This window comes from Crotalus tigris, unplaced genomic scaffold (genome assembly GCF_016545835.1).
Source record: "Crotalus tigris isolate CLP2741 ecotype Arizona unplaced genomic scaffold, ASM1654583v1 scf7180000021210.44517, whole genome shotgun sequence".
Taxonomy (NCBI): domain Eukaryota; kingdom Metazoa; phylum Chordata; class Lepidosauria; order Squamata; family Viperidae; genus Crotalus; species Crotalus tigris.
Genome location: NW_024098401.1, coordinates 1 through 26342, shown reverse-complemented (window position 1 = coordinate 26342; position 26342 = coordinate 1). Strand labels below are relative to the sequence as shown.

At 46.9% G+C, this 26342-nt stretch overlaps 2 protein-coding genes across 2 annotated transcripts; both read right to left on the bottom strand.

The window, feature by feature from the left end:
• Positions 1-1241: 1241 nt before the first annotated feature.
• LOC120320202 lies at positions 1242-13011 on the bottom strand. The gene is made up of 5 exons (XM_039369731.1): positions 12961-13011; positions 8730-8848; positions 4070-7290; positions 2857-2911; positions 1242-2739 (listed from the first exon to the last, which is right to left on the bottom strand). Coding segments are annotated over exons 1-5 (4023 nt in total). The 5' UTR covers positions 12963-13011; the 3' UTR covers positions 1242-2113.
• A 10025-nt stretch (positions 13012-23036) lies between these two features.
• LOC120320203 (GTPase IMAP family member 9-like) lies at positions 23037-25496 on the bottom strand. The gene is made up of 3 exons (XM_039369732.1): positions 25064-25496; positions 23863-23917; positions 23037-23735 (listed from the first exon to the last, which is right to left on the bottom strand). Exons 1-3 carry the CDS (start codon positions 25466-25468, stop codon positions 23050-23052), a joined length of 1146 nt encoding a protein of 381 aa, XP_039225666.1. The 5' UTR covers positions 25469-25496; the 3' UTR covers positions 23037-23049.
• Positions 25497-26342: the final 846 nt, after the last annotated feature.

Below are 26342 nucleotides of genomic sequence, written 5' to 3'. Positions count from 1 at the left end.
GGGATAGGGGAAGGGATTTTTATTGTAAAACTTTAAAAAAAATTTAATAAAAAAAAGACTCTTGTAAGTTTGAACATTAAATATTATTTATAGATAGATATGTAAAAGACAACAAGTTTGTGTTAGTCTCTCCGATTTCACCTGGACTGCTGCTGTGCAATTTTACCTCAAGGTGTTCCTGTGCTCCTGACTATTTTGGTTTTTTCTTTCTTTCTGGATGATGGCAAAAGTAAGTCTGAATGTTAAACGTATTTATTTACATATACTAAAGGCTAGCTGTTTCTCATCCTTGGGAACTTGAAAATGGGTGGACTTCAACTCCCAGCATGCCTCAACCAGCATGTTGAGAAGCTCTGATCTCTCTCTCTCCCTCCCTCCCTCTCTCTGGCTGTTTCTCATCCTTGGGAACTTGAAAATGGATACACTTCAACTCCCAGCATGCCCCAGCCAGTATGTTGAGAAGCTCTGATCTCTCTCTCTCCCTCCCTCCCTCTGGCTGTTTCTCATCCTTGGGAACTTGAAAATGGATAGACTTCAACTCCCAGCATGCCCCATCCCTCCCTCCCCATCCCTCCTTCCTTCCCCATATATCTCCCTTCTTTCCTCCCCCCTCCCCCATTTATCTCCCTCCCTCCGTCCCTCTCCTTCCTTCCTCCCATCATATATCTCATTCCCATCTACCCATCCCTCATATTTCCTCCCTCCCGTCTCCTTCCTTTCTTCCATCCCTCCCTCCCCACACCTTTCTTCCTTCCTCCCTCCCTTCCACCATATATATCTTTCCCCTCTTCCATCCATCTATCCATCTAACACTTCTGGAGGCAGGTCGTTCCACTGATTAATTGTTCTGTCAGGAAGTTTCTCCTTAGTTCCAGGTTGCTTCTCTCTTTGGTTAGTTTCCATCCGTTGCTTCTTGTCCGGCCTTCAGGGGCTTTGGAGAAGAGGTCGACAAATCCGAACGTCCTGCTGCAAATTTGGCTGCTGGGCATGTGTCCTTCTTCCTCCTGCTTCCTGGAGCCAGTGTGAAAAGCTACGGGGGATACCCTGCATTCTGCTCCATCCCTCAAGTATAATCTGACACGAATTCCATGTCCCCCTCTCTCCAGGACGATTGGACAACATCCCCGTTCTCCTCTGCCTTTGGATCACATTGCAGACAGAGCTGGTTAGGCTGAGGTTCATTAGTCCCCCTGACACACACACACACACACACACACACACAAACAAACAAACAAACAAACTTTTGTAAGGAAAGAGATTTAATAAGAAGGTCTCTGATTGAAACAGTCATGACCGTCCTAGTGAGTCTAGGTGTTGTCTCTGGAAGGTGGTGTAGAGCAGTGCCCCACAACCTTTTGGGCACCAGGGACCAGTTCCGTGGAAGGTGTTTTTTCCATGGAACAGGGGGCCTTGGTTTCACATGCTGCCTGGATCCCACCCATGCAGGAATGGGACTTTGACCACTTGCGCAGCCCAGTTCCTGGTGGACCATAGATCGGTATCAGTCCACAGCCCATGAGTTGGAGAGCCCTGATGTAGAGGAGTACAGTCTCAGCCTTGCAGAAAATATGTGGCAGCTGATAGGAAAAAACAAATCCGCTCCAGGATAACAGGAAGGGGTGAGAAAGAAGCTCAAGGCTGCCCTGGCTTGATGCTCTTTGGTGCCAGAAGGAGTGCTCTCCAGATTCTCCTGCTCTCCCCGTAAAGTTGAGCTCTAACATTTCTTGTGTTGTTGGCTTCCCGGCCTGGTCTACCTCGAAGGACAGACAGGTGGGAAGCCCCAAAGACCTGGTCCTCCCTAAAGGACACGGGTCCAGGATAGGAGAGAATTCGGCTGTGGGACTTACTGATCCTGGGACGGGTGGGCAGGATCTTCCCGTGCCCTTGAAAAAAGTCCTGTCATCCAAGGGGGAGGAAGCGGATTCTCAAGAGAAGGAATCGGCTGAGTGGAACTCAGCCACGAATCTCTGGCCTGGGTTCTTCAGAGGTCACATGGCAAGAGCTGGATTAGAACACAGAACGGAAGGGCTGTGGCATTTGGCAGAGTTGCCACCTTGGGAGCTGAGGCTCAATTAAAGAAACTTTCTGACCTCTGTTGGAAAGGAAAAAAAAATCAGAAGTTGTGTCTTTCGTTGAAGCTCATCATCTCTTCCGTGTAACAAGGAGCATCTCTGTTTGTTTCTACCAGACAATCAATCATGGTCATCAGTTTGGCCACCTGAGCCTCTCGTTCTGCCCCTTCGGCCTTGTTGTTGAAAGCCAGGAACCGGTTCCCACATTCAGCAGCATATTGCTGCAGTTTTTTATCAGATACAGCTATGACATTTTCGATAGAGGTACCTTCCAGATCCTCTTTGTGGGTGAACAAAAGGATGATGTAATTTTTGGCTTTAAGGCCAAAAATCTCTTTGATCAGCTGAGGCACCTGCTCCTCCTCCTGAGTGAAATCACCAGGAAGCATCACATGCAGAATGACGTGGGGACCTGGGGAGCAAAACTTCACGCACTTCCTCACTTCTGCAACAACGTAGTTGGGTGGAAGACTGAGATCGAAAAAGGCAGGCGTATCAACAACCACAACCTTCCTGCCATTTAGCTGTGTGTCCTCCTTTTGACATGCTTTTGTTACTGATGTAATTGACATGTAACTTTTAAAGACGTTGCTTCCCAGAATTGTGTTTCCCGTCGCACTTCTCCCATTTCCGCTTCTGCCCACAAGGACGATCCTCTGTTCAGACCCTACAACCGAAAGGGGAGAAGAGAGAAGAAGGGGACTGGTCAGCAGTGTACGACCGTCACAGCCTGTCCCCCCACCCAGAACAGTAGCTTCCACCCCACCTGAACCCAAGACTTTACCTTGGATGCGTACAGTCATATGCAGACCAGCCGCACAGCACATAACCTGAGATTTCTGCGTGAAAAGAAAAAACAGAATCAGCCAAAGGAGAGGCTGCGTTGCTCAGAGGTTGCTAAGAACTCTCCTCACCCAGAAGTCAAGCAAGACTTGGAGGGAGATTAAAAAAGGACCTGACTTGGATCAGATCTGCCCCCCCTCCAGCAGGTTCCCCGAGTGGTCTTCCCACTCAGCCCTGTTCCTGTCTAAGACATCCCACAGGATGGACCTCACGCTTGTAGTCGCTCCCTCCATTCTGCAAAACGGTCCTCGCCTACCGGCACTGTCTCCATCAGGTCAGAGACTAGTCTCTCCTGCTCGGTTCCCGTGGCCTCGTGCGTCATGGCTGACCCGCTTTGCAAACCTTACTCACCACCAGACAACAAAAACTAGGGAGGGCGGAAGGGGATGATTGGAATTGATGGGTGGCTGGGAGGGGAATGAGGAATGTATGTGCACGGGTTGTGGCCTGAGAAAGTTTCCAGCACCTTAAGGTGTTTCCCAAAACAATGACTGAACTGGATTGGTGGACAACAGACAACGGGGGGCCCGGGGAGGAAAGGGGGGATTATTGCTGTGCTGTTTTTAATGGCAAAACCTGAAAACTAGCTTTGCTTCTACTGTGCCTATATCAGTGGTTCTCAACCTTTTTAATGCCGCGACCCCCAACCGGCTGTAGGTCGAGGACTACTCAACCGGTCGTAAGTTGAGGATTACTCAACTGGTGCAGCACCGTTTGCAGAATGGGAATTTTGGCGGGCTCAGCAGTGCAGAGACAGCCTGGACAATTCCTATTGGCTTTGGAAAGCCAATAGAATTAGACTCTATTCAAGAGAGTCTATTCTATTGGCTTTCAAAGCCAATAGAATAAAAGGGAGTAGCACAGCTAAGGAAAAGGGGGGAAAAATGGCGGACTGTGTTGTTTGGCGACCCCCGTGAAATGGTCGTTCGACCCCAAATGGGGTCCCGACCCACAGGTTGAGAACCACTGGCCTATATGGATTTATCAGGAAACTTAAACTCTTGGTAAAAGAATTTCCCTGGAGTTTCTTTGCTGCAAATGCCAAAAATCTTCAAAAATCTCCAGTGATGGAGCACCCAAAACTGGTATCACCCTATTCTACTGCCTCCTCGTTCTCGTCCTCCCCTCTTCCTCCAAAGAAGGTGTCAAGTTACCTCTGCAGGCCTCCCCCTCGGATAGATGCAAGTGATCTCCTCGCTCCATTGACCGAGCCCAAATTCAGTCATAGCTGCACATCGGAATTGGAACTGAAGATTTAGTTGGACATCCTCCAGGGTGAATTGATCTTTAGGGCCTTCAGTATGGAGACTCTTCCAATTCTGCCCTGCAATCCGATATTCCACCTGGTACCAGGAGACTGAAGGCTTCCCAATGGCGACTGGGTCAATCCTGATCTGGAAACTATTTGGTTCGACTGGTTCAACCTTTAGAGAGAGAGGTCTTCTAAGAGCAGCTTCCATCTCCAGACGTTCCTTGAGGATCTCCATGGTCAAAGTTAACCTTTTGGTTTCCAGCAACATTAGTGAGTCAAAGAAGTTCTTCATGCTGTTGGTGCTCATTTTCCAGTATATTTCAGCAGCAGCATTATGACTTCCTCCACTTTCTCCGTGAGTAAAGAGGGATGAATGGTTGAATCTGAAGTGCAGAGGGGTTCCCGACTTGTCCCGATCACAAGGCAGGTCAGCCTCCTTGAGGGCCTCCAGGATAGGTGCGGTTCCCCCATCAGCAAAGGTGATCAGGAGCTGGACGTTATCCTTCACGTCTTTTCCCAACAGGGAGAGCATGGAATCAAAGATGCATTTCTGGGCATGAACTGAATGGGCAAGGAAGGCCTGGGCCACCATGCAAATGGCATCAACGTGGTCAATGCCCCCTGGGGCGGAGAAAAATTCTCGGAGCTGCTTTTCAACCAGTTTGTCTTGCTCTGCGTCTCTTCTGCCTCCAAATCCTGGAGTGTCAATGATTGTGAGAGAATACGGAATCCGGAAACCCTCCTGATGGTGCACCACATAGACAGTGACTTCAGACGTCCTGCTTCCAGCTTCGCTTCTCGGGGTGGTTTCGTGAATCAGTTTGAATCTGAAATTATCTCCCCACTGGACGCCCAGAATATAATTGATCATCCCGTTGATCAGTGTGGTTTTGCCAGCCCATAGTGCTCCTATCATCAGGATCACTTTGTTCGGCACTTTTGGGTTCTCCTTTCCAAGCTGGTATATGAGACAGGAGCTGGAGGCATCTGAAGGGACTTTCTTCAGAGGAAGAGCGAACACTAACGGATGTGTGTCCTCCACCGGGGAGCTTCCCTGAAGGAACTGGCGGGCGACGTTGCCTGCATCTTCTTCCTCCAGTGATGTGGAGACTTCCACCTCCTCACTGGGGACACCCAGAGCTCTATTGTCACACACGGCTGACACCCGTATTCTATATGCCGTCTGGGGCTTCAGACCTTCGATGGGGTAAAACTCTATTTTTCTCCCAGTCCTTTTTCCAGTCCACTCGTCCTTCCCAACTCCAGCCTCTACCATTCTGTACTCCACTTTGTACTCCTTGACCATAACTCCTGAGGCAACGATGCTGGGACTCATCCAGGCCACAGAGATGACAGAAGATGCTGCAGTGACCTTTCTTAATTTCTCAGGAGGGCTGGTGGAAAGAGTCTTTATGGGTGGGCTCAGGTCACTGGATTTACTAAATCCAAGCTTGCAACAAGCAGCATACTGGAACTGGTACTCTGTGTTTGGAGGCAGATCTTTCAGCAGGAAGATCTTGCTGGTGTTCTCTGTCCTCACGGTCTTCCAATTCTCTTCCTCTGCAATCTTGTACTCTACCAGATAGCTGGAGGTGGAAGCCTTGCCATATTCAGCTGGCTGAAACTTCAGCTGAATGCTGTTGTGTCTCGATTCAGTAATCTGCAAAGGGAGAGGTTTTGAAGGCAACTCAAAGTTCTTGCTGACCAGCTTTCCATCTTCATAAAGGTATATTGAGGCTCCTGGGATGTCCACATCTGGGAGTGAGGCCACGACAAAGCGGACCTTCTCATTCGATTGGTTGACACTGAAAAAGTCTTTCATGGATTTGGCCGCTTGGCGAGCATTGTGGGTCCTCTCCTGGTCCTCAAACCAGGCCATGCCTTTCTTGACCTCTGGAGTGGATCTTGTGGACTTAGCTGATTCTTGCAAGAATCGCTCCTGAAGCTTGTCCTGTAAGCTCAACAGAAATGGCTCCTCTTCATATAAGAAAGTGAATACAAAGGAGACCACGTATAAATTTTGAGGGTCAAGAACTATTTCTTCCATCTTGTTCTGGGAAGAGATAATTTGTATTCCACTTAGAATCATTAGATAAGATCTGACAAAGTTAATTTCTCTTTTCTTGGTGTCTAGAAATTCACGGAGTCTTCGGCTATTGAAGGGTGACCGGTAGATGGACGTCAAGATGTCCACCAGGGTCCCTTCCTCCTGCCCTCCTCCCCGGATGGAAGGCAACACTCTGGCCAGTTGTTTCTGGAAAGTTTGCCTGTGTTGCTTGCACAGATCCTTGAACTGCTGGATCTTCTCTTTGATCTCAGGGAAGGTCTCGGCAATGGGATCGTTGGCTAGATCATTGCTTTGCATCTGGATTTCATTGAGTTCCTCCAAGATCTTCTCAGCATCAAAGACCAATTCTAGGCTGATCTCACGGACCATCTTAGCTGCTTTGGTGTTGAGCTTGGTCAGCGGGTAGAGCCAGACCCGCACAGGAACAGCCTTCTCCCCATCTTTCCCTAACATTTTTGGTAGAGTTTCGTAAACTTTCATGGCATCTTGGAAAGTGACTGGATTTTTCTCCAGAGAAAAATCTCCATGGAACGTGCAACTGAACTTCAGAGCATTCTCTTTCTCCTCCTTGTTTAGTTTGGCCTCTGCTTCTCCCATGATTGATATCTCCTTCTTGATTGCAAGATGGATGTTTCCTTCTATATTTTTTATCATCTCTGTTGAAGAAACCTCTCGGTCAAAGACAAAGAAAGCCTGGGCTCCAAAAAGAATTGCAGTGACCACATGGGTGGCCGTGCCATGCTCAAAGACTTCTGGATGGGAAACTTTCTGGGTTCCTAGATGGTTCATTGTCAGCTGCTCATACCTGGTGGTGGTTTTGTACCTAACGGTGACTCTGGCCTGTTGCTTGGACTTCTTGGTATCATGAAGATACTTGGCTGATCCTTCCACTTCAACCAGGCCTGCCAGGAAACTGGCCTTGAGGGATCCTGAAATGTCCAGAGCATTGGTCTTGTCATCAATGGTGTCGGATGCAATGATTTCCAATTCGGTCTTGGGCTGAGGCTTAATGGTCAGGTGCTTCTGCAGAGAGAGGGGGTTCCAAAGGGTGACACCTGCACGGAACAGGAGACAACAGGAAGATAAACGTGAAATGAGACCTTAGAAACGCCTAGAGAAGCCCCAGAATGCTGAGACAATAGAGATATCATTTTTCCTGGATGGTGACCTCATTTGTTCTGCCTAGTCATCACCCAGCAGTTTTGCAAACTACCAGAAACTCAAAAAGCTTTTGACTGAGTAGAGAGGAATGGGAACTTCTATGTACCTGTTGATTTCAAGAAAGATTTCCAATTCCCTGGAGAAATCATGTTTTTCTTTTTTTTTTTTTAATTAAAGAGTTTTATAAATTTTACAGAAAATAAAAGACAATACAAAAACAAAAAACAACATATACAAATAAAAAACAAACATTACCCAACAAAACCCCCCTTCCCCCACCCCTACCCAACCCCCCCCTTCCCCCCCCAGGGCCTCCCAGAGCAGAATATAGGCTTAATTAAAAAAAGTTAAAAAAATTTATATTTATAAAAAAAAGAATATATATATATATAATATAAAATAGACCTACATATATATATATATATATATATATATAAATAAAGTTAAAAATTATGAAAAAACTATATAGTATTTTTTTTATATCAAATTTAAATTGTATGAATTTTATCCATTTATCCCAAACAGCAAGAAATTTCTCTTGCGTTTGTCCCTTTAAGAAAGCCGAAATCTTTGCCATTTCCGCCAAATGAGACACTTTAAGAAACCATTCCTGCAATGTAGGCAAAGATTCCTTCTTCCAATATTGTCCTACTAACAGCCTCGCAGCTGTAATCAAATTTAACATCAATATAACCTCCTTTGTATCACAATCAATAACTATACCTAACAAAAATAATTGTGGAGTAAATTTTACCCTCCTTTTAAAAATTCTCTGGATATTCCACCATATCTTAATCCAGAATGCTTTTATCTCTCTGCACGACCACCAAATATGATAATAAGTAGTGTCCATACAACCACATCTCCAACATTTAGGTTGTAAGTCAGGGTACATAAAAGACATTTTTTGTGGATCAAGGTGCCATCAATAAAACATGAGAAATCATGTTTTTCATCAGGAGTTCAGAGGGGCCTTCTGTGTTCAGACCTCCCTCCCCCCCCCCAGAAAAGCACCAGCACCACAACTTTAAAATTAATATCCCTCACTTCACTATCCCGGGTAAGACCTCAACTGCTTTTGTAATCATTTTCCAAAGCATTTCAAAGACTTTATTATGAGCCGAGGAAAGTTGCTGTGTGCCTGTCCAAAGGGTTGGATACGCATTCCAGGCAGGTCCTACCCAGATAGCCGTTATCAGCAGGCTGTAGATCCAGGAGCCGAGGCCTGAAGTGACCCTGTGCTGTGCCGGAGAATCGATGGCGTTGCCCTTCTGCCCCCCTCTAGAGATCCTGCAGGGGCTGCCTACCCTTTGGACTCTCCTCCAGCTCCTACCTGGGATGAGCACATCCGTGCGGCAGTCGTACAGCATCCCCAGCTGGAAGGGGCGGCCCAGGGCTGGGGTCTCCACAATGTTTTCAGCCATGGCCAGGCTCAGCTCCTGCGTGTTGCTCCTGCAAGAGAAAAGAACCACTTGGAGGAGGCAGAGACTGACCAAGAGGGGGGGAGACAGTGCATGTCCCTCCCTGAACCAGGAATGTCCCCCTCTCCAACAACTCTTAGGAAGCTGTTCCAAAAAAGCGCCATTGGGTGCACTCCAGGCCACACTGATAAAGAGTTTGGGGAAGGGGTGTGTCTCTCACAGACCCCCAGATGCTTTGGGCAGCAGAAGGGCCACTGGAGAAGTCCGCACAGCCTACACCCCACACACTAACCAGCAAGTGCCACTTACCTGCCAAATCCACCCCTGTAAAGAGTTTGGGGAAGGGGATACCTTCACTGTTAGGACCCAGGTGGGCAACACCAGGCAGCCCTCCAGAGAGTTCCTTATTTCTCTTGGGAAGGTTAAACAAATGGCCCTCCACTGACTAGTGAGTCCCCCAACCAACAGCCAATAGATCAGCGGTTCTCAACCCGAGGAGTCGCGACCCCTTTGAGGGTCAAATGACCCTTTCACAGGGGTCACATAAAACCATCAGAAAACACATATTTCCAATGGTCTTAGGAAACGAGACACTGCTCCTCTATCCGTCTCCGCACGGCTTCGAGCTGGGGGCCGTTGCAGCGCCGGATTCGTTTCCGTTGAACATCTCCTAAGGGAGGCTGCGTTGCTTCGCAGCCCTGTCCGCGGAGGAGGCTGAACTAAGCTCTGCCGGTGCTGTTGCCCTCTTGGCTTCTCTCTCTGTCTCCCTGCCTGGGCGCTTCTCCAACCAGGCTGGGTGGAGCCGGCGGAGCGGCCTTCCTGCCCTCCCTCCCCGGTCAGCTGGAGCTGGGCAGGTCGGCGACCTTTGGAAGTGGGGCGAGGACAGACAAGGAGTGCTGAGCCCCGAGCGCGGTGGGTGAGCAGGCAGCATCATTGCGTGCTTGGAGAGCCCTTAGGCTTGGGGTTTACCACAACATGAGGAACTGTATTAAAGGGTCGCGGCATTAGGAAGGTTGAGAACCACTGCTATAGATTATCCAGCAAGGCCCCAAGGGAGAGTTCCAGGCATACGGCAAGGGCAGTCCTCAGAGCACGGCAAAGGTGCAAGACAAGGAGCAACTTCCAAAAGGGGCACAGTGAAACCAAAGGCAAATGCAATTCACACCACAAGGGCCCAATTCAACCCAAAAGGCAAAGAGCCCTTCTCAAAGCAAGATGGGGCCCAAGGTAAGGCAGGTCTGAAGGGAGAATCATCAGGGCCAGGGCAAGCCAAGAACAGCCCTCACCAGTCGTTGACGCACAGAGTGAAAGCAGTTCTTAAAGTAAGGCGTAACTGTGATCTGAAGACAAACACTTGTTCCTGGCAAAAATCCCTCCTCACTGTGCCTCCTTAAACGTTAGTCTCCAGGTGAACCTTGTGAGGAGCTGGGAACCGTCCTCCTGAATAGCCGGGGTGCCGTGGGTTGACTCTGCCTTTCTCGATCAGCCTGCGCCCTCTCTTCCTCCGTGCCTACTCTTCCGAGGGTTGAGGGACCTGCGCCTGCCTCGTCCTCAGGTCGTTTCTCCTGAGCCATAGAGATTGCACCATCCCCGTGCACTGACCCTGGCTCCATATCCTCCTCCTCCTCCGACCTGGGCTCTGACGGGGCCATGATATTCACCCTGTGTCTCTCACAGACCTTTCAAAGTCTGAAGACCACCTACGTGGCTGTCACAAGGGCTATGGGACCAGCAGGCAGATCCGGAACTCCCCCAGGGTTCAGGCAGTGGGCAAAGATCATGCTCCACCCTCTGAAGGTGGTTGAGTGCCTTCGTGGGCAGAGGTGCCCATCCTGCATCGGGGGAGTAAGGACCCCTCTGTCCGGAGCAGTGGGGCAGGGACAGTTTTGAGGTGGGACGGCCTTTCTTCCTAACAATAAGCGGACCGGACAGGAACACCAATTGGTTCTTTCCAGAGGAAATGAACTCAGAACGGACACACCTCAAACAGGAAGCGATGGCCAAGGCACGGATCGGCCCCATCAAATGGCCGGGTTAGTTTTTTCCGTGTTGCAAAGTGGAGACGTCATGCTCAGCCCACTTAGTCAGCACAAAAGAGGGAGCAGAGATAATCCCCGACTTATAACAGTGCAATATGAAGTTAGAACAGTACCGGGAAAAGGGATTTAGGAACATTTTACACACTGAATGACGGTGATCAGGGTCACGTGATCAAAATTCAGACGCTTGGCAACAGACTCCTATTTCTGACCGTCGCTGGATCCCAAGGTCACCCGATCCCTTTTCGCGACTTTCCGACAAGCAAAATCAACTGGGGAAGCCGGATCCACTTAACGGCTGAGGGACTAACTTATCGACGGCAATGATTCACTTAAAAACCAAGGTGAGAAAGATCATCAAATGGGGCAAAGCTCACTTAACGTATGCCTCACTTCACAAGAGAAATTTGGGGCTCAGCTGTGGCGTAACTAGAGGACTACCTGTATATGACCCATCAAAACTAATCGAGGAGAAAAGCAACCTAGAATTAAGGAGAAATTTCCGGACAGTGAGAACAATTAAGCAGTGGAACCACCTGCCTCCAGAAGCGGTGAATGCTCCAACACTGGAAGCTTTTAAGAAGAGACTGGACAGCCATTTGTCCGAAATGGTGTAGGGTTTCCTGCCTGAGCAGGGGGTTGGACTAGAAGACCTCCAAGGTCCCTTCCAACTCTGTTATTCTGTTCTGTTCTATTCTTAATTGAGGGCACAAATCTTTCTAGCTCAGGCACGTCAAACCCGTGCCTGTTCTAGCTAACTGAGTTGCAAAGAAGGAAAGAGAAATTTGCGTAACCGAATGAATCTATTTACAGCAGGAAGAGGAGCAGAGTCTGCTTTCCTCTGCTGGGCTTGTGGCAGGATCAAAATCCTGGGGCTGGGCAGTGTCGCGATGTTTCTGGCCACAGGAGCGTCGCAACCCCCCCACCCCACTGTGGGCAGGGAGGTCTTGACCACACAGGCCTCCGACACCACCACCACCCCAATTCCAGAGAAGCCTGGTCTTCTCCCCCCTTTCCCGCTCCTACTGGCCCTCTCTCTGCCCCATAATATCTTGAGTCCCCTTACCTTCCCCTTCCTTTGCAGCTGCTGCCTAAGCTGTGACAAGCCCCGATGCCAGATTCGGGCTAGGAAGCTGCCCAAGGAGTCTTCTTGCAGCCTGGCTAGGGTGAGGGTGTGACCTCTCTGATTCCCACTTTCACTTTCGCTGACAGGAAAGGGCGGGGCCTCGAAGCAACTCAGACTTGCCAACTCAGAGAGGCCAATTTAATGATCAAAGGCCAGGAGATTAAGACGTAGGACAGTGGTTCTCAACCTTTTTAATGCCGCGACCCCCAACCGGTCGTAAGGCGAGGACTAAACCAGTCGTAAGTCGAGGACTACCCAACCGGTCATGAGTTGAGGACTTTCCCTGCCCGGGAGCGCCGCAGATGCGTGGTGCCGCTGTTGGTGTTGCAGCCCCCTCCTCGCCCCATCCTTGCCCTTTGTTTGCCCTTTCTTGAGGAAACATCTGCAGCAAAGCTCGCTAGCTCGTAACACAAATGGCAAACCGCATGACAGTGAAACAGGATGTTATGCAGAACTAAGCTTGAGAAGGCACTAACCACATGGTTTTGTTTTGTGTCACCAGGTGGGCAATATAGGTCAAACATGACATGTACTCTTGACATGCTCTGAGACTAAGTAATGGGAGTGGCTTGAAGCTCATGGCGCAGCAAGAAATTATATGTATGGCACAAATGTATCACATGTAACCAATGCTTATTTGCATACTGTAATCAATAAAGTAGTTCCCGGACTTCGGTTCAGGGCAGTTCCACCCCAAGAAAACCTCCGTGTCAGGAGCCTTCTTCTGTGTATTCAGATATTTGTGGGATCTGCCCCACGTATGGGGGGATAGCAACAGTGGAATCCCCTCATGCCGCCCCCTGCACCGGCCGAAGCATAGCTGGCAAGCGGCAGAGACGGAGCAGGCTGACCACCGGCTGGGCCCCCAGCTGGCCCAGCTCAAGGGAGGTAAGGCACCCGCCGGGCCCCACGCGCGCCAGCAACCTTCCCTGCGCCCGCCGGCCGCCCACCTCCCACCCCTGGCCCTCTTTTACTTACATTTTTAGTAGTTGCTCAGCAGGGAGGGGTGGAAACTTCCAGACAGCTCGCCTTCGCTGCAGATAACTTGCAGCACCATTTGCAGAATGGGACTTTTGGCGGGCTCAGCAGGGCAGAGACAGCCTCGACAATTCCTATTGGCTTTTGAAAGCCAATAGAATTAGACTCTATTCAAGAGAGTCTATTCTATTGGCTTTCAAAAGCCAATAGAACAAAAGGGAGTAGCACAGCTAAGGAAAAGGGGAAAAAAATGGCGGACTGCGTTGTTTGGTGACCCCCGTGAAATGGTCATTTGACCCCAAATGGGGTTGCGACCCACAGGTTGAGAACCGCTGACCTAGGAGAAGAATGAGTGCAGGACTTGGGTTTGGCTAGTAGTAAAGAAAAAAAGAAAGAGGGACGACATGATAAGAATTTCAGTATTTGAGGGGCTGCCCCAAAGAAGGGGGGGCGGTCCACCTATCCTCCAAAGCAGCAGAAGGCAGGACAAGAAGCGACGGATGGAAACTAATCGAGGAGAGAAGCCACCTAGAACTGAGAAGAAATTTCCTAATAGTGAAGACAATTAACCAGCAGAACAACCTGCCTCCAGAAATCGTGGGCGCTCCATCACTGGAGGTGTTTGAGAAGAGAGTAGGCAGTCACTTGTCTGAGATGGTAGAGGTTCTGCTTGAGCAGGGGGCTGGACTAGAAGACCACCAGGGTCCCTTCCAGCTCTGTCATTTTATGATTCTGCAAAGTGCTTGAGCTGGGGTTGGACTAGAAGACCTCCGAGGTCCCTTCCAGACTGTGATTCTATGTTCTAGGCAGGAGAGATCCATATTTCCTGGCCAAAGAGACAAGATTTGTTCTGGGGCTCGACTGGGGAGTGACCTGGTCCCCACGTTGGCAGAGGTTAGTCCATGCTTGTCGGTCAAGCTGTGGATCATCGGTCTGTTTTCCTTCAGCAGCAAGTAGCCCGTTCTCAGCCCTCTCGGAAAACTACGGGCTATTTCCTCTGCGCAGCCCCACCCACCACAAGGCTCTGCTCTCAGCTCTAAGTCAACCGGGGGGGGGGAGATCTGCCAACCCCCAACTTCGCAAAGCCCCGTGAAGGGTCAGACAACGGCAAGCCCTCGCAACAAGCCACCGAGTCCTCACAGCCCTGTGCAGTCCTGACTTCAGGACTAAAACATTCATCTGCAGAAAAAGAAAAGGAACTCCTAATCCCTCGCTTAGAAAGGGGAGAGGGGAGGGGGCAGCCTGGTTTCCTCCCCTGTCTTGGTGGCAGGATCAGAATTCAGGCCCTTGGCAAGCTGGTAGTCTTTGCAGCCACAGGAGCTCCGCAAGTATTGGCTGAGAGCTTGACCTCACAAAACTCCCCCCCCCCAACTCCAGAGAAGCTGGCCTTCTCCCTCCCTCCCCCCTCCCACTGGCCCGCTCTCTCTGCCCCTCCCTCCCACACGCTTGGGTGCCCTTAGCTTCCTTTTCCTCTGCAGCTGCTGCCTACAGGCTGAATACAGACTGGGCTAGAAAGCTTCTCCCCGAAGAATCTTCCCTCTCCTTAACTTCCACTTCGCTTTTACTCATCAGGAAATGAGCAGCGGTGGAAGGCAGCTCCAGGTTCTGGCTGACCACTTCTCCATCTTCAGAAAGGAGGGGGGAGAGAGGCTCCTGGTGGAAAGACCACTCTTCTTCCTCCCCCCCCTCCAGACTTAGGAAGGCAAACACCCCATCCTGACTTTGACAGCTTCCGGGAGGATGTTTCTCAAGCTGAGCAACTTGAACGTGGGGGGGGGGACTTCAGCTCCCAGCATGCCCCAGCGAGTATGTTGAGAAGCTCTGGTCTCTTTATCTCCCTCCCTCCCTCCATCCCTCCAGCTGTTTCATTCTTGGCCACTTGAAAATGGGTGGACTTCAGCTCCCAGCATGCCCCAGCGAGTATGTTGAGACGCTCTGATCTCTTTTTCTCTCCCTCAATCCATCCCTCCCTCCAGCTGTTTCTCATTCTTGGCCCTTTGAAAATGGGTGGACTTCAGCTCCCAGAATTCCCCAGCCAGCATGTTGAGAAGCCCTGCTCTTTGTCTACCTCCCTCCCTTCCTCCATCTAACTTCCACTTTCGCTTTCACTCAAGAGGAAATGCACAGGGTTGGAAGGCAACTCCGGGTGCTGGCTGACCGCTTCTCCATCTTCATAAAGCGGGAGGGAGGGAGGGAGCGAGCCTGCTAGTGGAAAGACACACACACAAAGATTCAGGGAGGCCAACACCCCACAGATTCACAGCCTCCAGGGTGGCGTTTCTCAAGCTTGGCTTCCCCGTATGCCCCAGCCAGTGTGTTGAGAAGCACTGATCTGTCTCACTCGTGCATCCACGCGTATTCCCCCCCCCTCTATGCATCCATCTGTCCATGCAAAGGTATTTCTCATCCTTTTGCAACTTGCAGATGGGTGGACTGCAACTCCCCAAATCCGTCAGCCGACATGTTGGGAAGCTCTAATCTCTTTCTGTCCATCTCTCCCTTCCTCCCCTCCCGCCTTCCATCCCTCCATCTTTCCAATCCCTCCATCTTTCCAATCCATCATCCATCCATCTTTCTAATCCATCCATCATCCATTCATTCATCCATTATCCATCTCTTTCCAATCCATCCATCATCCATCTATCCATCCATCCATCTTTCCAATCCATCCATCCAATCCATCTATCCATCTTTCCAGTCCATCCGTCCATCCATCCATCTTTCCACCAAGCCGCCAGCCGTTTCTCATCATTGGCAACTTGCAAGTGGCTGGACTTCAAATCCCAGAATTCTCTAGCCAGTGTGTTGAGAAGCTCTGATCTCTTTTGCTCCCTCCCTCTTTCTCATCTATCCATCCCTCCATTTTTCCAATCCATCCATCCGTGCTTTTTTTATAATATTTTATTAATTTTCCAATTTTACATTTGAATATTTAAAAAGCAACATGGTGACTGGGTTAATCAATAGTTCAATAACAAAATCTTAGTGCAAATCTCAGATTACCAAATCAAATATTTCTTCTCTTTTTCCCTTAAAATTTACTGTCTCATATTCAGGTTAGTACATTTCTAATTATATCAGCTCAATAAGAACATCATTATTACATTTATCAATAAGTTTTTAGCTTATACATATCATAATTACATTCACTCTTCATAAACAATCCATATCCTGTTATTGATTTTTACTCAGTTTTTAATTTCTTATCAATATTTCAATTTAACCTTTGATATTTATAATTTTCAGACTTTGGGTAACCAAAATTTCCCTTATCTCATTTCATAACAAACTATAATATCCAAAATACATATTTTATCTATTTGAATATAATCTATTTCCCATCATATTAAATCATCTACTTAATAACACAATATCCCCTTTAATAAATCAAAACCATTATATATATTGCCTGGGTTAATCAATAAATCAAACATATTCATAATATTTCATTTTATCCATCCGTTCCTCATCCTTGGCAACTTGCAAGTGGCTGGACTTCAACTCCCAGAATTCCCCAGCCAGCACGTTGAATAGCTTAGATCTCTTTTTCTCCCTCGCACCCTCCATCTTTCCCATCCATCCAGCTTTCCTTTCTTCCCGCCTTTTTTCCTCTCTGTCTTCTGCCTGCTGTTTAGTTTACCTCAGGATCTTCCTGTGTTCCCCACTGTCTTGTCTGTTCATGCACGAGGTGATCTGCGCTGTGATTGGTTGCCTTAATTATAAAGGAGGCGTTTCCCTGCCCCCCCCCCCCGCCTTTGTTTTCTCTGTGTTCTGCCTGCTGTTTAATTTACCTCATAATCTTCCTGTGTTCCCCACTGTCTTGTCTGCTCATGCAGGAGGTGCTCTACACTGTGATTGGTTGCCTTAATTATAAAGGGGGCGTTTCCCTCTCCTCACCCCCCCCCACGCCGCCTTTTTTGTTCTCTGTGTTCTGCCTGCTGTTTAATTTACCTCACGATTTTCCTGTTTTCCCCACTGTGTTTTCTCCTTTCTGGATGATGACAAAGACTCTTGTAAGTTTGAACATTAAATATTATTTAGATACGCACATGTAAAAGACAACAAGTTTGTGTTAGTCTCTCCGACTTCACCTGGACTGCTGCTGTGCAATTTTACCTCAGCGTGTTCCTGTGCTCCTGACTATTTTGTGTTTTTCTTTCTTTCTGGATGATAGCAAAAGTAAGTTTGAATGTTAAACATATTTATGTACATATAGTAAAGTTCATCCTTGGGAACTTGAAAATGGGTGGACTTCAACTCCCAGCATGCCCCAGCCACCATGTGGAGAAGCTCTGATCTCTTTCTTTCTCTCCCTCCATTCATCCATCCATTCATCTTTGCCAGCCAGCCAGCCGTTTCTCAATCTTGGCCATTTGAAAATGGATGGACTTCAACTCCCAGCATGCCCCAGCCAGTATGTTGAGAAGCTCTGATCTCTTTCTTTCTCTCTCCCTCCCTCCCTCCCTCCCTCTGGCTGTTTCTCATCCTTGGGAACTTGAAAATGAATAGACTTCAATTCCCAGCATGCCCCATCCCTCCTTCCTTCCCCATATATCTCCCTTCTTCCCTCCCTCCCTTCCCCATTTATCTCCCTCTGTCCCTCCCTCTCCTTCCTTCCTCCCATCATATATTTCCTTTTTTAATTTAAATTTTTATTTTTAACCAACAAAACAGAACAAAGCAAAACATAACATAACACACATACACACACAATATGTACTCCTTTTTTTTACAGCAATTACGTAACGGTAATCTAATATTTACATTTCCTCCTTATTCTTCTTTAAATATTTGTCCTTATAGCCCCATTATTTCTTATTTACATTTTTCTTCCTTCATGTTCTACTTCTTACTAAGAATAATTCATATTATTATTATTATACATTATTATACACATATTTTCACTTTTGACCTTTCCATATTTATTCTCCTCTATTATTTCTAGTTTCCAACCAGACATACACCTTGTTCTTACTATATAATACTCTGTGTCTTCCTTTTCTTTTATCTCTTTTGTTAATTTGTCCATCTCAGCACAGTCCAGGATTTTTCTTATTACTTCTTCCTCTGATGGTATATTCTCATTTTTCCAGCACTGGATGATGACAAAGACTCTTGTAAGTTTGAACATTAAATATTATTTAGATATACACATGTAAAAACAACATATGCTATTCTTGCCGCCGTTATTATATGTAAAATTAAATACCATATTTCTTTACTATATTTTCTATTTAAAATATCCAACAAAAAGATCTCTGATTTCCAGTCTACAGGTTGGTCTATTCCTGGATCCATTTTCTTATTGTAGACCAGTATTTTTTTGCAACTGGGCATGTCCACCATACATGATAATGTGTTCCATGTACTTTTTTACATTTCCAGGATGTTGGCAAATTATTCTGGAACATCTTGGCAAGCTTTGCTGGTGGAAGATGCCATCTGTAATACATTTTCAACTGGTTTTCCTTGAATGCCGCCGACATAGTCAATTTTATATTTATTTCCCATATTTTTTCCCATTTCTCCAATTCTGTATTATATCCAAAATTTTTTGCCCATCTAATCATTGTGTCTTTGACAACCTTGTCTTCCATTTTATATCTCAATAGGTATTTGTATAAATTGCTAATTAATTTTATTTCTTGCGGCTCTTTTTGGATTTCATATAATTTTTTGTCCTCTGTATATTTAGATTGAATTTGTGTAAATGTCCACCAATCAATCTCTCTGCCAATGTCTTGTTCCAATTCTTGTTTTGTTTTCAAATTTCCCTGTTCATTTACTAATTCCTTGTATCTAATTATCTTATTTATATCCATAGGTTTGGGTATTTCAGAGCTTCTGTTGGGAATAACCACATTGGAATTCTTGTATAATGTTTTTGTTTTATTTTTTCCCAAGTCTGTAGCAATGCATTCCTAACTATGTGTCTTTGAAAATATCTGTGTATTTTATGTTTTTCATCCCATAGGAATGCATGCCACCCTGCTTGCAAATCATGTCCTTCTATTGTTAAGACTCTAGTATTTTTCTAATCCATCCAATCTTTTAGCCAAGTTAAGCTTGATGCTTGATAGTATATTTCCCACTCTGGTAACGCCAATCCCCCTTTATCTTTCGTGTCTTGCAAAATTTTTAATTTAATCCTGGGTTTTTTCCTTGCCATATAAATTTAGTGATCAATTTATTTAATTCTTGAAAGAATGTTTTCCCTAATTTTATTGGAATAACCTGGAACAGAAATAATATTTTTGGCAATACATTCATTTTGACCGTAGCGGTCCTCCCTAAAAATGAAATTTGCAAATTTTCCCAATTTTCTAAATTTTTTTTATCTGGCGTAGTATTTTATCATAATTGTCCTCCTTAATCGAGGAGCATTTCGCTGTAAGCCAGATCCCTAAATATTTTATTTTCTTGGTTATACTTATCTTTGTTTTATCTTCCAATCCCCTTTCTTGTGCCTTTGTAAGATTTTTTGTTATTAATTTGGATTTATTCTTATTAATCTTAAGTCCGGCTACCTCACCAAATTCTTCTATTTTTTGAATCAATTTAAAGCCGGTTTCTAATGGATCTTCCAAAATAAATACCAAGTCATCAGCAAAGGCCTGGACCTTATATTCTTCATTTTTAATTTTTAAACCCTTTATTTCTTGGTCCTCTCTGATTTTTGTAAGAAGTATTTCTAATGATAAAATAAATAGAAGAGGAGAAAGTGGGCATCCTTGTCTTACTCCTTTGGTTATATCAATTTTTTCTGTCATTTCCTCATTTATAATTACCCTAGCTGTGTGTTTAGTATATATTTTCTCAACCATCTTTCCAAATTTTGTCCCAAAATCCATATAGTACAATTGTGTTATAATAAAAGTCCAATTCAAATTATCAAATGCCTTCTGGGCATCAAGAAAAATCAACGTAGCTTGTCTTTCAGGATGAACTTCGTAAAATTCTAAAGTATTCAGTATTATCCTCATGTTATTTTTTATTTGTCGTCCTGATAAAAATCCATTTTGATCTGGGTGAATATAATTATTGAATTTTTTTTTATCCTTTCTGCTATTATTGTTGTAAATGTCTTATAATCTGTATTCAGTAAAGAAATTGGTCTATAATTTTGAATTTGTTGTAGGTCTGAGTCTTCCTTAGGAATGAGGGTGATGATTGCTTCAGTCCAAGTTGTCGGTATCTTCGCCTCTTCCAACACCTCATTGTAAATCTCCAACATTATCCATTGTAGTGACTCTTGTGTATTTTTATAAAACTCGACCGGAATTCCATCTGGGCCTGGTGATTTGTTGTTTTTTTTTGTTTTTTCAATGCTGTTTCTAATTCTATTGCAGTTATTGGTCTATTTAACATTTCCTTTTGTTCTTCAGTAATTTTACCCATTTTTGCTCCTTCTATATATTGTTTGACTTTATCATCTGGTATATCTTCCTGATGGTATAGCTTTGAAAAGAAATTTTGTATTATTTTCTTTTTTTCTTCCCGTCTATATTGTACTGTTCCACTTTCATCTTGTAGTTGGTGTATTGTTCTTCTGCCTTTTTCTTTCTTTAATTTATAAGCCAACCATCGACCAGTTTTATTCGCATTTTCAAAGTAATTTTGTTTTGCTATCCTGATTTTCTGTGCCATTCCTTTTTGTGTTGTCAGGTTAATATTGTGTTTTATAATATTCCATTTTTCTTTTATCTTTTTATTTTGTGTGTCCTTCTGTAGATCACCATTTTTTTTAATTCTTCTTGTAATTTCCCTTGTTGAAGTCTCCTATCTTTATTTTTCTTTGAGTTGTATGCAATTGTCAATTCTCGAATGTAAGCTTTTGTAGCATCCCACAAATTTTGTGTTGATGTCTCTTCCTTTTTATTTACCTGAAAAAATGTCAACTCCTTTTCTAGCATCTGTATATATTGTTTTATCTTTACACAGTTTTGATTCATTGAACATCCTTTTCTCTGTTTCTGGCCTTTCCAGCTGTTTCTCAATCTTGGCCATTTGAAAATGGGTGGCAACTCCCAAGCATGCCCCATCCCTCCCTCCCTCCCCATCCCTCCTTCCTTCCCCATATATCTCCCTTCTTCCCTCCCTGCTTTCCCCATTTATCTCCCTCTGTCCCTCCCTCTCCTCCTTCCTTCCTCCCATCATATATTTCATTCCCTTCTTCCATCTATCCATCCCCCATACTTCCTCCCTCCCGTCTCCTTCCTTTCTTCCCTCCCTCCCTCCCTCCCTCCCCACACCTTTCTTCCTTCATTCCTCCCTTCCCCATATATCTCCCTTCCTCCCTCCCTTCCACCATATATATCAGTGATGGCAAACCTTTTAGAGATTCAGTGCCCAAACAGCAACCAAAACCCGCTTATGCATCATCGAGTGCCGGGTGGGTGTAGCCAATTGGCTGTGCGTGGCCAATCGGCTGGGCGTGGCTGCGGTGGTAACAGCAGACTGGGTGGGACTAAACAGTTTAATCAATTCCAACTTTGCAAGATCTTTTTTTTTTCCTTGGAGAAGTTGAAATTGACTGATTGAACCTTCCTTTTTTTTTGCACACGACGGTGCAGGCCTAAAGCGAAAAGGTTTTATAAAACCCAGCTGAAGGCCTAGGACTGGGGCGACAGCGCGTGTGCCCACAGAGAGGATTCTGAATGCCGCCTCTGGCACCCGTGCCATAGGTTCGCCACCAGTGATATATATCTTTCCCTTCTTCCATCCATCTAACAGCTTCTGGAGGCAGGTCGTTCCACTGATTAATTGTTCTCATGTCAGGAAGTTTCTCCTTAGTTCCAGGTTGCTTCTCTTTTTGGTTAGTTTCCATCCGTTGCTTCTTGTCCGTCCTTCAGGGGCTTTGGAGAAGTGGTTGACAAATCCGAACGTCCTGCTGCAAATTTGGCTGCTGGGCATGTGTCCTTCTTCCTCTTGCTTGACCAGGAGACCAGAAGCAAGTCGGCGAAGAGAAGCATCTGGAGTGGAGCTGACGGACACTAAGAGATGGGAAGGACCCAGCAGGAGCCTGATTTCCTCAGACCCCCTTCCTGGAGCCAGTGTGAAAAGCTACGGGGGATACCCTGCATTCTGCTCCATCCCTCGAGTATAATCTGACACGAATTCCATGTCCCCCTTTCTCCAGGACGATTGGACAACATCCCCGTTCTCCTCTGCCTTTGGATCACATTGCAGACAGAGCTGGTTAGGCTGAGGTTCATTAGTCCCCCTGACACACACACACACACACACACACACACACAAACAAACTTTTGTAAGGAAAGAGATTTAATAAGAAGGTCTCTGATTGAAACAGTCATGACCGTCCTAGTGAGTCCAGGTGTTGCCTCTGGAAGGTGGTGTAGAGCAGCGCCCCCCCACCTTTTGGACACCAGGGACCAGTTCCGTGGAAGGCGGTTTTTCCATGGAGCAGGGGGCCCTGGTTTCACATGCTGTCTGGATCCCACCCATGCAGGAATGGGACTTTGGCCACTTGCGCAGCCCAGTTCCTGGTGGGCCCTAGATCGGTATCAGTCCACAGCCCATGATTTGGAGACCCCTGATGTACAGGAGTACAGACTCAGCCTTGCAGAAAATATGTGGCAGCTGTCAGGAAAAAACGAATCCGCTCCAGGATAACGGGAAGGGGTGAGAAAGAAGCTCAAGGCTGCCCTGGCTTGATGCTCTTTGGTGCCAGAAGGAGCAAAGGGGAGATGCTCTCCAGATTCTCCTGCTATAATCTCTCCCTGTAAAGTTGAGCTCTAACATTTCTTGTGTTGTTGGCTTCCCGACCTGGTCTACCTCGAAGGACAGACAGGTGGGAAGCCCCAAAGACCTGGTCCTCCCTAAGGGACACGGGTCCAGGATGGGAGAGAATTCGGCTGTGGGACCTACTGATCCTGGGACGGGTGGGCAGGATCTTCTCATGCCCTTGAAGAAAGTCCTGTCATCCAAGGGGAGGAAGTGGATTCTCAAGAGAAGGAATCGGCTGAGTGGAACTCAGCCACGAATCTCTGGCTTGGGTTCTTCAGAGGTCACATGGCAAGGGCTGGATTAGAACACAGAACGGACGGGCTGTGGCCTTTGGTAGAGTTGCTACCTTGGGAGTCGAGGCTCAGTTAAAGAGACTTTCTGGCCTCTGTTGGAAAGGGGGAAAAACCAGTTGTGTCTTTCGTTGAAGCTCATCATCTCTTCCGTGTAATAAGGAGCATCTTTGTTCGTTTCTACCAGACGATCAATCATGGTCATCAGTTCGGCCACCTGAGCCTCTCGTTCCGCCCCTTCGGCCTTGTTGTTGAAAGCCAGGAACCGGTTCCCACATTCAGCAGCATATTGCTGCAGTTTTTTATCACATACAGCTATGAAATTTTCGATAGAGGTACCTTCCAGATCCTCTTTGCGTGTGAACAAAAGGATGATGTAATTTTTGGCTTTAAGGCCAAAAATCTCTTTGATCAGCTGAGGCACCTGCTCCTCCTCCTGAGTGAAGCGACTAGGACGCATCACATGCAGAATGACGTGGGGACCCGGGGAGCAAAACTTCACGCACTTCCTCACTTCCGCAACAACGTAGTTGGGTGGAAGACTGGGATCGAAAAAGCCAGGCGTATCAACAACCACAACCTTCCTGCTGTTTAGCTGTGTGTCCTCCTTTTGACATGCTGTTGTTACTGATCTAGGTGACATGGAACTTTTAAAGACGTTGCTTCCCAGAATTGTGTTTCCCGTTGCACTTTTCCCATTTGCGCTTTTGCCCACAAGGACGATCCTCTGTTCAGACCCTACAACCCACAGGGGAGAAGAGAGAAGAAGGGGACTGGTCAGCAGTGTACGACCGTCATAGCTTGTTCCCCCCCACCCAGAACAGTAGCTTCCACCCCACCTGAACCCCAGGACCCAAGACTTTACCTTGGATGCTTACAGTCATACGCACACCAGCCGCACAGCAGATAACCTGAGATTTCTGCGTGAAAAGCAAAACAGAATCAGCCAAAGGAGAGGCTGCATTGCTCAGGTTGCTAAGAACTCACCTCACCCAGAAGTCAAGCAAGAAATGGAGGGGGATTAAAAAAGGACCTGACTTGGATCAGATCTCCCCCCCCTCCAGCAGGTTCCCCGAGTGGTCTTCCCACTCAGCCCTGTCTGTGACATCCCACAGGATGGACCTCACGCTTGTAGTCGCTCCCTCCATTCTGCAAAACGGCCCTCGGCCACCGGCACTGTCTCCATCAGGTCAGAGACTAGTCTCTCCTACTCGGCTCCCGTGGCCTCGTGCGTCATGGCTGATCCGCTTTGCAAACCTTACCACCAGACAACAAAAACTAGGGAGGGCAGAAGGGGATGATTGGAATTGATGGGTGGCTGGGAGGGGAATGAGGAATGTAGGTGCACGGGTTGTGGCCTGAGAAAGTTTCCAGCACCTCAAGGTGTTTCCCAAAACAATGATTGAACTGGATTGGTGGACAACGGACAATGGGTGGCCCGGGGAGGAAAGGGGGGATTATTGCTGTGCTGTTTTTAATGGCAAAACCTGAAAACTAGCTTTGCTTCTACTGTGCCTATATCAGTGGTTCTCAACCTTTTTAATGCCGCGACCCCCAACCGGCTGTAGGTTGAGGACTACTCAACTGGTTGTAAGTTGAGGATTACTGAACTGGTGCAGCACCGTTTGCAGAATGGGACTTTTGGCGGGCTCAGCAGGGCAGAGACAGCCTGGACAATTCCTATTGGCTTTGGAAAGCCAATAGAATTAGACTCTATTCAAGAGAGTCTATTCTATTGGCTTTCAAAAGCCAATAGAATAAAAGGGAGTAGCACCGCTAAGGAAAAGGGAAAAATGGTGGACTGCGTTGTTTGGCGACCCCCGTGAAATGGTCGTTCGACCCCAAATGGGGTCCCGACCCACAGGTTGAGAACCACTGGCCTATATGGATCTATCAGGAAACTTAAACTCTTGGTAAAAGAATTTCCCTGGAGTTTCTTTGCTGCAAATGCCAAAAATCTTCAAAAATCTCCAGTGATGGAGCACCCAAAACTGGTATCACCCTATTCTACTGCCTCCTTGTGCTCCTCCTCCCCCGCTCGTCCTCCAAAGAAGGTGTCAAGTTACCTCTGCAGGCCTCCCCCTAGGATAGATGCAAGTGATCTCCTTGCTCCATTGACCGAGCCCAAATTCAGTCACAGCTGCACATCGGAATTGGTACTGAAGATTTAGGTGCACATCTTGCAAAGTGAATTGATCTTTAGGGCCTTCAGTATGGAGACTCTTCCAATTCTGCCCTGCAATCCGATATTCCACCTGGTACCTAGAGACTGAATGCTTCCCAATGGCGACTGGATCAATACCGATCTGGAAACTATTTGGGTGCACTTGCTCAATCTTGGGAGGGGGAGGTCTTCTAAGAGCAGCTTCCAGCTCCTGACGTTTCTTGAGGACTTCCATAGTCAAGGTTAACCTTTTGGCTTCCAGCAACATTAGCGAGTCAAAGAAATTCTTCATGCTCTCGGCGCTCATTTTCCACTATATTTCAGCAACAGCACGATGGCTTCCTCCACTTTTTCCATGACTAAAAAGGGTTGAATGGTTGAATCTGAAGTGCAGAGGGGTTCCCGACTTGTCCTGATCACAAGGCAGGTCAGCCTCCTTGAGGGCCTCCAGGACAGGTGGGGTTCCCCCATCAGCAAAGGTGATCAGGAGCTGGACGTTATCCTTCACGTCTTTTCCCAACAGGGAGAGCATGGAATCAAAGACGCATTTCTGGGCATGAACTGAATGGGCAAGGAAGGCCTGGGCCACCAAGCAAGTGGCATTAACGTGGTCAATGCCCCCTGGGGCGGAGAAAAATTCTCGGAGCTGCTCCTCAACCAGTTTGTCTTGCTCTGCGTCTCTTTTGCCTCCAAATCCTGGAGTGTCAATGATTGTGAGAGAATAGGGAATCCGGAAACCCTCCTGATGGTGCACCACATAGACAGTGACTTCAGACGTCCTGCTTCCAGCTTCGCTTCTCGGGGTGGTTTCGTGAATCAGTTTGAATCTGAAATTATCTCCCCACTGGACGCCCAGGATATAATTGATCATCCCGTTGATCAGTGTGGTTTTCCCAGACCATGTTGCTCCCATCATCAGGATCACTTTGTTGGGCACTTTTGGGTTCTCCTTTCCAAGCTGGTATATGAGACAGGAGGTGGAGGCATCTGAGGGGACTTTCTCCAGAGGAAGAGCGAACACTAACGGATGTGTGTCCTCCATCGGGGAGCTTCCCTGAAGGAACTGGCGGGCGACGTTGCCTGCATCTTCTTCCTCCAGTGATGTGGAGACTTCCACCTCCTCACTGGGGACACCCAGAGCTCCATTGTCACACACGGCTGACACCCGTATTCTATATGCC